This window comes from Sinocyclocheilus rhinocerous, unplaced genomic scaffold (assembly GCF_001515625.1).
Source record: "Sinocyclocheilus rhinocerous isolate Xijiao unplaced genomic scaffold, SAMN03320098_v1.1 scaffold482, whole genome shotgun sequence".
NCBI lineage: Eukaryota > Metazoa > Chordata > Actinopteri > Cypriniformes > Cyprinidae > Sinocyclocheilus > Sinocyclocheilus rhinocerous.
This window is the reverse complement of record NW_015638939.1, coordinates 4,250-19,960: the sequence shown is the minus strand read 5'-3', so window position 1 is coordinate 19,960 and position 15,711 is coordinate 4,250. Positions and strand designations below refer to the sequence as shown.

Below are 15,711 nucleotides of genomic sequence, written 5' to 3'. Positions count from 1 at the left end.
AAAATATATATATATAGCCCGCAAATTGTCTGTGAGCTGATTTCCAGCTACAAGGAGAAAAAGAAAAACTGATTATGCAGGAGGGAGATGCAGGGAACAGGGATTGGGTGTTCTGCAAAGAGAGTTGGAGGTAAATAATTTTGCAGTAACTGTTATGCTGATGTTGTGGCTGGTCAAGCAAATGTTTGTGCTTGTTTCTGTATGATATAATTGTTCATATATCTATTAAAATACTGATATTCTGGTCTATAACTCCTCCCCGAACTTCCCTCTGCCCTGTATCTTGGTCTCTCATTGGCTGTAGGTCATCGCCGATGTAGTTTTCAGTCAGAAACCATTGCACACAGCGAGATTGTGAATCGCCGACAGCTCTAGATATTTAGCATGCCAAATATTTCGCGGGTGTCTGCAACGTGTCGGTGATTCCCTCAGATCGCGTCTTTGATAATTCACACTGCGTGATTGTCACTCGCGTGAACGAACACCGATTTGCCTCCGATTTCGGGCATTTGTCGGCGATTTCACAAAACCTGTCGGCGAGTGAAAAATCGGGCTAAAATCGTGCAGTGTGAACTCGGCATAAGGCTCCCTCGTCCCTCCGGCTCCACCCTGGTCTCTTGTCACCCTGGTTTTGCCACATACTTCCAAGCTGTGCCGCCCTCCACCCCTTTGGCTCCACCGGCATCCTCCTTCCCTCTGGTTCTGCCTTGGCCCTCACTCCTTCCAGTGCCACTCCATTCTGCCAGGCCTCCGTCTTCGCTTGTATTCGAAGTGTCTTTGCTTTTATTCTCTTTCAGTTTAGCCTTCTTCGTTGTCATTTTGATGATCAAAGATGAGACTGAAGGGCAAAAATGTTGACTACAGTGGGACCTTAAAAGGTTAGATAGTTATTTAATGATTATCTAGCAGAAGACACTAGCCAGGTTTAAATCACAGGAGGGGAACGTTGTACTAGAACTATTAGATTATGTTATTCTATGACATTAGTGATTTAATTCACATATATAATTATTATTAAATCTATTAGGAAACCATGATAAACAGGTGAATGAACACCTGAATGTTCAGAATTTATGAATAAATGTATTTTTTAGTTTGTCTTACACTTTTTAAATAATTTTTATTAGATCATGTAATATTTCCTGCTGTTATATGGTCATGTTACAACGTGCCCCATTTTATCGGTCATGTTGCCACATTTCAATTCCATTCTTTCGGGGTAAAAAAAGCATACATGGTATTAATTAAACAAGAGCACATATTTGTACTAGACATTTATTTAATTAATGTGGAAATAAAGAAATACTAAGAAAGTCAAAAATTGTCAAGTTGTGCCCCACTCTCCCCTACATATCTATGCAACTGTCTATGGATTTTTTTTTTTTTTGGAGAGCTGTTGGTTCAGTCAAGATTTGCATTGCTGTGGGAATCACTGTGTTTCCCTTCATCACATGGATCTATTACTACATGAACACAGAGCTGAGGAAACATTGGCCTCAACACTGTACAACTGCTCTCTAATCAGACAAAACACTCAAGAAACCACATCTGAGCTCTACATCAGCACAACATACAGATGAATACTGAACTTTACTACTGAAGTATTACAGCTACAATTAGTTTTAAAAAACTAACAAATTAACATTACATATGTAGAGTTAAAAAGTAGTAGTACATACTACTATGTACTACATATTTACTTCTATTTAAAAAAAAAAAAACAAGTACAAAACACAGTATAAAACACAGAGCTCACAGTGCAAAACCATTAACAATGAATAACATCATTATACCAGTCGCAGCTTGATCAGTGTTGAAACACATGACATTTTGAGCAGTGACTGTATATTTATTTTTATAGTGCTTTTTACAATCCACGTTGTTCCAAAGCACTTTTGCAGAAAATCATGCTGATTACAGTCTGACTATTGAATCAGGCTGACTTTTCTCCTGATCTTCAGTCGATCTGTGATCTGTCAGCTGGAGTTTGTCTAGACTTCACTATGTTCTGCATTTAGGGCAAGATATGCAATTTAAATAATATTTATATAACATCCTCATGCTTTTGGAGAATCTTGTAATATAAGTAAAAGTCTCCTGATGTTGCATGTCAGTTTTAATCTCAAATCAATGCAGTTTATAAATGATACTAACCTGCACGCATTGTATGATGCCTGTGAGGTCAGAGAGAGAGAGTAAATATTAGTGGATCTGTTGACTCTAGTCATTGTCTGCTAAAAGATCAATTAAATAACTACTTATTCACCAAGATCTTAAATGGTTTCAATAGCTTAACTGCTGTCACGTGGACCTTTTTTGAATGATTTATTAGTAATTCCTTTTTATGTTTTTTTTTCTTTTCAAGTGCAACACACTGTAAAACATCTCAACCATTTCAATTTGAAACCTTTGAGTTTATTTGCTGACATTGAAAGATCCCTGATATAGTCCAATCAATTATCTGAATGAACCAGGGAGTCAATAAATATAAAGATTCATTCATGTTCACTGTGAGCAGTTCTCATTGACACTCATCAGATGCTTTTAGGATTTTAGCATTAAAAGGGTCTAGAGGAATTTTTAAGTGTTGTGACAGACATTGCAGATTATTAGGAGATTAATGAGTGTGTTCAGAAACACACACCACAATATGTGGTAAATAAATGATTGAATCAGACTTTAAACACTTTAACAGTGTTTTTATATTTATTTTTTATTTACTTACTTACTTACTGAATGGAGATTGAGACAAATGATTCAGAGATGTAAAATAAAGAAACACCAGCTCATATGATGTAAATGTAATGTAATGTTTTGTAATTGAAACAATTATGATTTATACTCACCAGATGGAAATATTCCTGAAATCATCACAGAAATGACAAAGAAACATTCAGAAGGAAAGACAACAGACCTCAGATCTCCCACTGTACGAGCGCCATTAACTGACAAAAAATAAATGTGGATAACATTTTTTTTTAATATTATCATCACCGTTTTACGAGAAATGAATGCAATGTTAACAGTATTTTAGCACAGTAATTATTACAGGTAAATACAGATTAATTTAATTCATAATCAATTCATATTTAAAGTACATATTTGCTATAAACTTTGTGAATGCTGAAATATTTCTCTCAAACTGTATCACATATTGTTTAAAAAAAGTATATGACATTCACTCACCTGTTTTCAGTATCAGTTCAGTCATCAGTGTAAAAGAATTCAGTAAAACAACACCAACTGATCCAAACACATACACAGTGACAACACGAGGAAAATCTGTAATGCAATTTTAGACATTAAACATGAACAAAACTACTGCATCAGTCTACCTTGAGATACACAAAAATGTTTAAAAATCGAATAATATTTTAAGAAGTGTATTCATTTAGATAAAATTAGGCCACATTGAAAACAACTATAAACATGCACAAAAAACGAAGAAAAAAAAAATTCTACAAGATACATAAAATTATTTGTTTGCTTGATTTAAGTATTTCATTTATGATTGATTCCAGCCCTTCACTCTTCAACAGCTCATACGACACAAATTGCTTTAAAGTACTGTGTTTATATCAATTTATCATATTTTATCATGTTACAGTGTGAAACTATGATGTATGATCTGATAATTACTGCACTAATGAGATCGATCAGGTCACATCTGGAATTAAATTGACAAAAACTAAAATTAAAACAAGACACGGGACTGTTTTTTTCCCCCAAAATTGACTCTCTTTTAAAGAAACACACAAATCTGCCTAATATTATCAGTACTGCATTGTTTACTATAATTAACTGTACATGTACTGACGGAGTGATCAAAGTAGATGATTAATACTGTACCCTGAGCAATAAAGCCATAATAGCCTGTAAACTTCATAACCGTCCACAGTATCTGCAGAAATACAGTCACACAGCCCCATCCAATAGCATCTGTGAAATGAAAGGAATGAAATAAAGCATGCCTTTTTTTTCATTGAAGTGCCTCAATTATGAAGAGTTTTGCTAACACACAGTAACTGGTTCAGCTGGTCTTCAATTTTCTCACTGTTTTCTGCAAAACTATTTTTATGATTATGGTGATTATGTGCTGTGGACCCTATTAATGGTGAAAGAGCTAAAAGAAGTGGGAGACAAAGAGGAAGAGGAAGAGCAAAGAACATTAGTTTCTGATCAAATATTAGCAACATTAGCTGACCATGTTCTTGTTCATGCAATGACCATGAGGGAATCAATGACTTCGGAAGAATCAGAGTAATCATATTAAAGGGTTAGTTCACCCAAAAAATGAAAATTAGCCCATGTTTTTCTCACCCTCAAGGCATCCTAGGTGAATATGACTTTCTGTTTCAGACGAATCCAATCGGAGTCATATTAAAAATTTTCCTTGCTCTTCCAAGCTTTAGAAAGGGAGTAGGTGGGTGTTTCTGTTCAACAGTCCAAACATAGTCAAATAAAGCGCATTCTTTGCTTCCTTTGCTCCTGCAAACAAACTCGTGAGACTAGCATATCTCAGAGGCGCGCGCGCACGACGCATACGTCCTACGTCATCCGCCAGAACGGCTTCCGCACACGTCAGATACCGGAAGTGAGAGAAAAGTGTTTATAACGTTTAAATATGGATATTTTTCTGACAAAAATGCATCGATTCGCTACAGAAGGCCTTTATTCATGCCCCGGAGCTGCGTGAGGCACGTTTTATTATGGATGTGCGTGCTTTATTTGACTATGTTTGGACTGTTGAACAAAAACACCCACCTACTCCCTTTCTAACGCTTGGAAGAGCAAGGAAAATGTTTTATATTACTCCAAATGGATTTGTCTGAAAGAAGAAAGTCATATACACCTGGGATGCCTTGAGGGTAAGTAAAGCATGGGTTAATTTTCATTTTTGGGTGAACTAACCCTTTAATGTTGGATATTATAAAACAACAGATTAACAGCTAATTGCAGCAAATCCTTATGAATATCAGTCTCAGTGAATAATGAGTGTTTTAAAATGGCATTAGAGAAGAATGAACATGTTCAAATGTGTTGATCTAGTAACTGGTTCAGCTGGTCTTCAATTTTCTCACTGTTTTCTGCAAAACTATTTTTATGATTATGGTGATTATGTGCTTTGGACCCTATTAATGGTGAAAGAGCTAAAAGAAGTGGGAGACAAAGAGGAAGAGGAAGAGCAAAGAACATTAGTTTCTGATCAAATATGAACAACATTAGCTGACCATGTTCTTGTTCATGCAATGACCATGAGGGAATCAATGACTTCGGAAGAATCTGAGCCATTTCACAGTCTCATCTTTCATTCACAGTTATAGAGAAGAAATCACACACACAAGATTTGCCAAAGAAACTGTAAAGTAATCTACAGGGCTTTTAGATGAGAGAAACTTGTGTGCAGTAAATATTGTATCACATGCTGTGTACCATTAAACTTATAACTGTCAGATCGATTTGTTGCTCAGTGGTCAAGAAAAACTAATGAACTTCAGCATGAAAACAATTATAAAGATAAACCTATAAAGTAGTGCTGTCAACCGATTAATTGCGATTAATCGCATCCCAAATAAAAGTTTTTGTTTACGTAATATATGTGTACTGTTTATTTATTATGTACAGTATATATAAATACACACATTTACAGTATATATTTTGAAAATATTTACATGTATATTCATTTATATATTTATATTATATTTTATATTATATATAAATATATTTAATATATAAGCATAACATATTTTTCTTAAATATATACATGCATGTGTGTGTATTTATATATACATAATAAATATACACAGTACACACAGATATATTATGTAAACAAAAACGTTTATTTTGGATGCGATTAATCGCAATTAATCGTTTGACAGAACTACTATAAAGATAAACCTGTATTTGCTAGATCAATGATGTGCTGTCATTCCAAGCATTTTTTTATGTTACTGTACCTGTTTTATTTTCCAGTGTAATTATGTAAAGGCAGATCATCGTTGCAATAATCACTATTATGATGATTAACATCACTGTTCTTCTGACTGAAAGTGAACCTGAAAAAGATGAGAGTGTGAGAATGCTTTGATGAATAACACTTTCATACTGACAGAAACAGAGATGATCAGTGGTTAAAACTGACTGAATAAAAAAACACAGATATCAGAAAACAGAGCAACATCTAAACTGGTTTGCTTTTTCTCTGGAGATTTCTCCTTGAGATTAAACTCAAACCATCAAAGATAGAGAGATGGTCTGTTATTGGCAGATGTGTGAATGATTATTCATTTATTCATCTGATCATCAGTGATGGTGAAGTTACTCAAAAACTGTAAATAAACAACATATTAATAACTACATTCTGAATATTTGATGACATGCCAAAATCTATCCTGAAAATGAAGCTGTACTGATATGTTTGTGTGTCTGCATTTGTGTTTAAATAAAGGTCAGAAAAGGCAGGATTTAAAGATAAAACTGTCACTTTATTACAGTGAATAAATCATCAGACCACTGTAACATGTTTTTCTCAACACTGATTATCAATAAAACTGATGCAGTTCAACAGAGATCATATCACAATTCATCAGATACTTACACATGAGTCTATCAAACCATCTGAAAAAACATCTGTCATTTGTCATCATCAGTAACACTGGTAAAATGACAACAATGATGAATCCTAAAAAACAGGAGAGTAATCATATTAAAGGGTTAGTTCACGCAAAAAATGAAAATTAGCCCATGTTTTTCTCACCCTCAAGGCATCCTAGGTGAATATGACTTTCTGTTTCAGACGAATCCAATCGGAGTTATATTAAAAATTTTCCTTGCTCTTCCAAGCTTTATAATGGGAGTAGGTGGGTGTTTCAAAATCATCTTGCTTTATTATAATTTACACTGGATAGTCTCTGTTATAATCTGAGGTTCAGTGGTTTATTTTCAGCCCATTTCTAATATTGATGCCGTGACCTTTGTGCTGCTAAAATGAAATGTGTGTCATGACCACAAATCATGCTGAGGATTGCTTTAGTGGTGGATTTAGTTTAGTTTCAAATTAAGTTGAGTTTATGCAAACTGTTATTAAAAGATCATAAAAGTGATTCAGTACTATAAACATATAGAGATTCAGCATTTAACACACAGGATCTGTCATACTAATAAATCATGTATCATGTAGAACTGCTTAATATTTCTGCATGTTGTGATTTGTCATGTTATTGTTTCAGATTTGCTGCATAATAAAACATTTTTTTATTGCAGTTGATTGACATTTTTATTCGCATACCTGAATAAACAACAACTGAGAGAACTAAATATTCTGCTAAATAACTGTATTTCAGAATCCATGTTTTAATGTTGCCTGTAAATGAAAAAGTATTTAATGATTAGAATCACAGTATCACACACAACATCAACATACAGAAACACAAATGCCACTAAAACAATATTTAATGAAAGTTTTAATCAATTTTCTTTTGGTAAATCACTCGCACAATTAATATTTTGGACATTATAATTAGTTTTCTGACCTCCTCTAATAAACAGATCAAATTAATTATACCTGTGAACTCATTCACATATGGAAAAGCCCAGAGTAAAATGAGAGGCCTCAGAAAATAAAGAGTACAGCAACAAATTGACTCATTCACAGATCCTGAAACAAAAAACAGATATCATGAATTCAATGATATACAAACGCATACGGTGTATGGCTGAAAGAGTGTGATTATGATCATTGCAACACAATGAAAGCTTTTTTCTTATTACAAACAAGAGCACACTTCTTGTAATTAAGTAGCTATATTATTTATATTATCATATGAAGAGTTCATATGCAACTTAATGCTAATTGTTTCCGTTTTTAACCATTTTCAAATATCATGTTTTTTTCATTATGCATTCCAATTAATCTCAATCAAACTGCTGTTGGGTTATTTTGATTAAGTAAAAATAACTTTAAAAAAAGATAACTAACACAATGAAACACAATAAAAGCATGATAACATAATAAAAAAACATGATTTTTGAACATTAAAAAAAAACGGAGTTATCTGGTTTTGCAAATAAACTCTTCATATAGTAATTAGAAACACTCACCTTCAGAAACACCCCACAAGGCAAAAGCAAAGAACATGATGATATTTGGACAGACGACTAGAAACATCTGAAGATGGAAAAATGAATCTAGAGAGAAAATACAAAATTATGTCTGAATGAAACATGTAATAATAATTTTAGATATGTAATAATAAAAGCCAAAAATGAATGTTAATGTAACTTTTTCCTTACTTCAGATACTTTTCAGGTAACGTCTTAAACCTCACATACATTTAACTATATTTCTGTAGGCAGAGCAGCAGTGCAGATCCAGAAACATTGTGGTTATTTTTACAGTACCAGAGTTTACTCAACCTTTTTTCTTGCTGTTTAAACCACAGACTTCTACAAGTTCTCAGTCGAGCGCATCAAATAACATTTTCACAAGTAGCAGTCAACTTTGCCTTGCCAATAGGCTAGATTTGACAGTTGCAGCCAGCAGATAACTTAAGCAAACACTGTAGTTAAAATAATTCATATTCACAGAAGCAAATTTAGTGCGTTTAGTCTGAGACGTTTCCAATCAATGTCAAATAGATGTTTAGAAGACATCTTTAAGATGTTTATGATTTAGAATGTATGTAAAACTGATGTCTTAAAGATGTCACAGCAGACGCTTTCCAAATGAAGCGATCTTTCACTGTCGGGCCAAAATGCATGATAGTCGTGTTTCCACTCTCACTTCTGGGGCTTGATTGTGCCTCGTTGGGGCTTCCTCGGGGCCATTGGCCAGGCATTTTCGGCCCGCCGATTACCTTGGTCCAAAGCGGGCCAACTGGGGCTTGAGGACCAAAGCCCCATGTCATGAACAAAGACCAAGTTTATCTGAGTTAGGAGACTGTCGGCACCGTTGTTCATTCCCCATGTTTTCACATCAAGACACCAGCTGACATCAGCATTTTAAACATTTAAAACAGCAAGCATCTGAAATAACTTTTGCTATCCGATGGAAATTCCATTCATCGTATGCGGCAGAAATGTATTATATGTGATGCTAAAGGCTACGTATGCTAACCATTGGCATATAAATTGCTTTGCTGCTTTGGCTAAAAGGATAACAGTATAGTAAGACGAGAGACAGTGCTCAAACATCCTCAGATTATATTATTTTGTGGAATATTAACATAAATGCTCATTCTTTTTAAATAAATTTGACGCAAACATTTTATGAGGGTTTATCAGTATTTTCCTATTGTGCTCGCCTTTTGACTTAAATGGACCAATGGAGTTGTTTTGTGCATTTCCGTGATCACAAATAAATGGAGCAGCCACAACTGAACAAGTGTGTTCTCTTATGTAACGAACATGACAGAAGCAGACGTTTGGTCCTTACATGAAGACTTTAGAAAGACTCCAGCATCAATATTTTTGCCTGCATGCCAATGATTTACAATAAAAAAAAATATTTGTGTCAGAAGTGCACATTAGTGATGCAATCAAACTAATATGTATAATTATTTAAAGTGAAGTCACTTAAAGTGAAGGGAGGCATGTTAAGGGCAGGTTGTTGTTAGCCCTGGCTCACACTGGCCCGGCAGTGGAAAAGTGGCTATTGGTGTCAACCATTCCTTTGTGCCACTTGGTGGTGATTTAGTGAACGTGTCACTTGTGACTAGGTTATATTTACCACCACGGCCTTGTGACAGTAATAGCTTTTTGGTTTACTACTGTAGTTCATTTGTCTACAATAGCCTAGAGGCCACAGCCATTTCAGTGGCATGTGTTGGCACAGACATGCAAACACACAAACCCAAAGGTTAAAATGATACAGGACATAAAGTGTGAATCGCTGAATTCATTCCGACACACACAAAACAATTTTGTATAGGTTGACTTACCAAGTAGACGCAGTTCCAAATTCATCTTGGCTAAGGACACAGAATCCTCCTGTCTGTAAACTTTACAGGTGTATCGTCCCTCATCTTGAGCTGTCAGATTGTCCAGACGGAGGGAGAAGTTTCCATGTTGAATCTGATCAGTAAAGAAATGAGCTCTATCATGATAATCCTGCTGCTGGGACTCTGGTCGACTCTCACCATCTTGATACAGATGAACCAGAGTCTCTGAGTCTGTTCTTCTCCATTCCACCTTCCAAATTTGCTCTAATAAACGTTTGTTAACATAACAGGGCAGAATCCCAGAAGATCCCAGACGAACAACTGCTGGGCCAGAAGGATTGCACACAGTGAGCCCAGAAACTGAAAAGACATTTTGTTCATAATATGAAATTCTGTTAAAGGTTGAATGCCATTTTGTACATGAAGATGAACCATTGTGTCTAGAGACAAGGCAAAATCCCTGTATTTCTGCATAATGCATTTTCTGTATATAACAAACACTCTAAATGAACAGTTTCCAACATTTTACAAATCAGTAATTTGGACATTTGGGTCAAACTTCTGATAATAAAGTGAAAACAAGAGTCACAACAGAGCAGCAGAAACATAAACTGCTGTTGGACATTTAGAAAAAAATCTGCTAATTGCTGTAAAAACTCACTGTACTATATGCCACATTAAAACATACATTTATAGTTGATATACATTCCGGGTTGTCAGTTCGCAGGAAAACAGTGCGCTGCAGCAATGAAAGACAAATTAAATGGATCACAGATAGCTGATTCTACATGACCTAAAAAGTCTTGGTGTACGTCTAAAGCATTACTTTATTATCAGGGAATGGAAAGAGAGTGAATTTGTGGAGCAGTGGCACATACTAGACATAATCAACCAAATGATAATCATGTACAGGTTAGGCTCAGTTTTCTTTTATTTTTCACTTACCTTGAAAAAGCAAAGAGTGATAATCGCCTAGAGAGAAAGAAAAACAAGGACAATTCAATAAAAGTTAATAAAAGCTTTAACCTGTCAACAGCTTAAATGTTCTATAATCATTATATAATAATTACTTTTTATTATTTGTTGTTTAGCTATTATAAAGGATCATTTTTGTGGCATTGCTGATAATGTATATTTCTTCTATTTTTGTTGTTCTTTCAAACTGAACAAGTATCGCAGCCACAAAGAGTATCTGGACACTTAAGTCACTTTTAAAAATGCCTAAATGTCAGTAGATTAAACAAAGCAAGTGTCATTTGTTGGTTTAAATAAAGCTGCACAGTTTTTAAAGGGGTGGTTGATTGCGATTTCACTTTTTTGAAAAGTTAGTTAGTTAGTGTGTAATGTTGCTGTTTGAGCATAAACAATATCTGCAAAGTTACAACGCTGAAAGTTCAATGCAAACTGAGATATCGTCTTTTAACATTATGGCAGTTTAATGCCTACAAAAATGGCTTGTAAGGACTACAACGAGTTACTTCACGGGTTCGTGATGTCACAAACCCAGATAAACCCCGCCCTCGGGAACATGCAGCAAAGGGGGCGAGGCCATGTTGTGCTGCTTTAGAGAAGAGGAAGAAAACTAGGCATGCACGAAAAAATCTATTCATATATGAATCACGATTCTGTCTTCTAATGATTCTAATGGATTCACAAGTTTCAAAATCAATGTTCTAAAACAGCGGTTCTTAATTCTGTTCCTCGTGTCCCCCTGCTCTGCATCTCTCTCTCTCTCTCTCATTCAGCTCAGCTCCAACAATGAACTGTTCCATTTATACACTTATTTTCACATAGCTATAAAAAGAGTTATACATGGATGCATGTGCGGTTGCCGTACACTGTATTAAAACTTTAAAGGGTCATGAAACCCCCTGTTTCAGTTAGTTCTCACCACGGTTTTAAAAAACGCAAAAAAGTGGGCGCATGAGTGAGAATAACGCAATATCCGCCTTTGATCTCGTAGGTATCTGTTGTGCTTCGAGAGGGCAGAACTGTCTGTCTTGCTTGCACTTATTTCACTCCTCCCCTCACTGCAGCCGCCTATGGCAAGCCGTTTTAGCTTAAAATATTCCCAACGTTACTCGTCATAATTGTATTTTTACTAGTAACAATTCAATAAGAGAGCTCTACAATTAAATTATCACTTGTAACAATGCCAATTAGAGAGCTTTCTAATTCAATTCTTACTAGTAACAGTTATAAATGTATCTATTCACTTACCCATTTCCAAAATGATTTTAGTTGAAAATAAATGGTCCTGCTGACTGTAAACGGTACATGTATATTCTCCCTCATCTTGAGCTCTCAGATTGTCCAGACGGAGGGAGAAGTTTCCATGTTGAATCGGATCACTAAAGAAGTGAGCTCTATCAAGATAACCCTGCTGCGATCGACTCTCACCATCTTGATACAGATGAACCAGAGTCTCTGAGTCTGTTCTTCTCCATTCCACCTTCAGACCCTCCATCGATAAGAGTTCATCAACATAACAGGGCAAAATTGCTGAAGCTCCCAGAGGAACAAATGGTTGAATGAACCCTAAAAATGAAAAATAAATAAATAAAGCAAAAATGTCAACAATTCTGTGTTTTTCTGTCAAAATGGGGTGCTGTGTGTACATTAATGAGGGAAAAAAATTAACTTAAATGATTTTAGCAAATGGCTGCAATATAACAAAGAGTGAAAAATGTAAGGGGGTTTGAATACTTTCCGTACCCACTGTATATAAGCTAGACAGCTTTGAAGTTTCAAATGAACTACAGCAAGTGATAATATGTATACCTTCATATGCTGATCTGCAGTAGATCAGGCAGCAGAGCACAAGTGCACATCCAGATGCAGAAATACAGAGAATCAACACCATTATGTGTGAAACAGAGAAACCTATTAAACACAGACATTAGTTACTGATTACAAGAGTTATGGGGTACATTGTGCTTGATATTGCCCTGAAAAGTAAATATGGTTTATTTGTGCAAATTTAGGCTCCAGTTATTGTGTATTTATTTATTTACTTATCAAATACTCACCCAGTCGTTTTGGTAGAGCAGAACCAGAATATCTTCATCTTTATCAGTTTTCCTCCATGAAACCTCTTCAATGTGTTCAGGTGTGATGTGAGAGTCTACAGAGCAGTTCAGAGTGACGTCCTCACCCACAGACGCAGATATGGACTCATCTGATCCTGATACTAGCAAATGCTCTGAAAGACAAACAATGTCACAGTAGGAAATGTATGTCCAGGATTAAAACGTTTTGGAAAATCATATTGAAAATGGTGGGAGGTATTCATGTGATTCACACTCACCAACATATTTTATTTCAACCACAGTTTCACCAGATTCCTGCTGACTGTAAACTTTACAGGTGTATCGTCCCTCATCTTGAGCTCTCAGATTGTCCAGACGGAGGGAGAAGTTTCCATGTTGAATCTGATCAGTAAAGAAATGAGCTCTATCATGATAATCCTGCTGCTGGGACTCTGCTCGACTCTCACCATCTTGATACAGATGAACCAGAGTCTCTGAGTCTGTTCTTCTCCATTCCACCTCCAGACCCTCCATCGATAAGAGTTCATCAACATAACAGGGCAAAACCACTGAAGATCCCAGAGTAGCAACCAGAGGACCTGAGGGACCGTGCACAGAGAACCCTATAAAGTGAATAAATAAATAAATAAATAAATAATCTATTCATAATATAACGATTAAAAAGGAAATGATTTTTTTTTCTGCTGTAAAATATTCAAAATCATTAAAACTTTAATTACTTCATTTATTCAATGAACACATGATTTGCCATACAAACTGCAGTGAAGTCAGTTCACTAAATGTCAAGATGTGACATGTTCGGATGACCCCATCCAATCTTACAATATAATGTGACCACATCAAATAATGTTCTGCATAAGCAAAAATGTAAAGCTAAAATAATTATTTATGACACTTTTAATCACATTAGGTCAATTACATTATCAAATGCTGTATGTGTCCAGATTAAGCACAGAATAACAGATCAAAGATAAAAGTGTAGTAAATCAGCATTAAATCTGCTAATAGAATAGAATAGAATAGAATAGAATAGAATAGAAAGTTTTACTGGTCAGAACTTTAGCAGCCTATATAACAAATATATAGGATAAGGAAAGCATCAAATGCAGAATACAAAGTAAATTAAGTATATAAGTTTTGCAACAACTAAACCAAGTCTTACCTTATGATGCTCTTGGCTGAATTTTAACAGAAAAATAAAGTAGTTACTCCATTATGGTGAAATGATAATTGCAAAATGAGTCCTTGTTAAACAACAAAGAATAAAATACAGAAATAATAAAAAAAAATCAAAACTATTAAATGAACGAAAAACGTCTCAGGTTACATACTGGTATCGATAGCTTGATACAGTCTGGCATTAATACCAAATTGAGGACTACAGGTGAGAGAGTGATGCTGGGTAAAATAGGCCTATGGACAAACCCAGCTATTGGGTTGTTTTGACCCAGCAGTTGGGTTACTGCCCAGAAGGTTGGGTTAAACATTTAACCCGTTGGTTGAAAACAACCCAATCGTTGGGTTTGTCCATATTTAACCCAGCATTTTTTTAGAGAGTGGAAATCTACATACAACTTCACCTATCTCTACTCCTAAGGATTACTAGAGGGGAGAAGCAACTCTGGATAACAAGCAGACCCATCTGAGTATAAAAGGTGACATCATGTAACAACATATGACTGTCGTCAGCCAATCAGATTTGCATGATTTTACACATGCTTCATACAACAGGTTCCATGGGATTCGTCCCCAATAGTGTCAGCACATGATGCAACCTCAAGTCAACAAGAAACCCTGTAAATCTGCCTTTTTAAAAAGCAATCGCTTATACACCCCGCCTTAAGTAGCTAATAAAAAATGTAAATGTGAATTTTGTCGTTTTGTCGTTTTTATCGGTTTTGCGGGATCATCTTAATGATGGGTGCTTTTATACTACTGTGGGCTCCTCCCAGCACTACACGGAAAACAATTGCGCTTGTGTATTAGGCTATCCTCTCTGTATGTGTGTTGATATGGTGAAATAATGCCTACGTAAATCACCTTTTTTAAACAAAACAACAACTGCATTCAAAATTCAATCTATAATACTTAAGGTGAGCTAAAGATGGTGCTCCACCCTATACACACCTGTCGCCCCTGATTAACTGTGAAGGAGATCATACTTTCCATCAGCGATCATCAGCAGAACTGACATCCAAACACAGTTCGGTGGATGCATTTTCAAAAATGCGAAATTAAACAAAACGATCATATCTGCTGGCTTAAATGATCGCAGTTATTATTGCTGACGGACGCTGCTGTTCGGGAGATGCGGCAGACTGAACGCTTCCTTTCACTTTCATTTTACTTTCACTTATATATTGTCTCAGGTGCGGGGTCGAGTCCTAACCTAATGGACTATAATCATATAAGCAGTAGGCCTACAATATGCATCAGCGCAATACCTGTAGTAGGCTAACTATATGATAACACTACTCAGTCCGAGGGAAAATAATCAAATTAGACATAATTCAAGGAGAAGTGAGAAACTGATTTGGTCTAGCAGCCATGTGTTACTACCACAGTAACTTTTTGGCAGATTTTAATGCAAATAGGCTACCATAGTTGAACTATCGTTCCTGTAAAACAATGGTTAAATTTTGGCCCACAAGCAGATTTGGCATGGCTGATTTTCTTCACTGCCATTATTTAAAATTAACACGTTCAAAAGCACCTGTCATTTT

At 35.5% G+C, this 15,711-nt stretch overlaps 1 protein-coding gene across 1 annotated transcript in view; it reads right to left on the bottom strand.

The window, feature by feature from the left end:
* LOC107750165 (uncharacterized) overlaps positions 1 to 15,239 on the bottom strand; it is a 51,232-nt gene extending 35,993 nt beyond the window's left edge. Inside the window, exons 1-9 of the mRNA XM_016565430.1 lie at positions 15,134 to 15,239; positions 13,246 to 13,590; positions 12,964 to 13,140; positions 12,720 to 12,821; positions 12,155 to 12,476; positions 10,359 to 10,378; positions 9,948 to 10,298; positions 7,925 to 7,926; positions 1,598 to 1,630 (exon numbers count right to left, since the gene is read on the bottom strand). Of these exons, the coding sequence (XP_016420916.1) occupies positions 1,598 to 1,630; positions 7,925 to 7,926; positions 9,948 to 10,298; positions 10,359 to 10,378; positions 12,155 to 12,476; positions 12,720 to 12,821; positions 12,964 to 13,140; positions 13,246 to 13,590; positions 15,134 to 15,239 (1,458 nt within the window). The remainder of the gene's footprint in view (positions 1 to 1,597; positions 1,631 to 7,924; positions 7,927 to 9,947; positions 10,299 to 10,358; positions 10,379 to 12,154; positions 12,477 to 12,719; positions 12,822 to 12,963; positions 13,141 to 13,245; positions 13,591 to 15,133) is intronic.
* Positions 15,240 to 15,711: the final 472 nt, after the last annotated feature.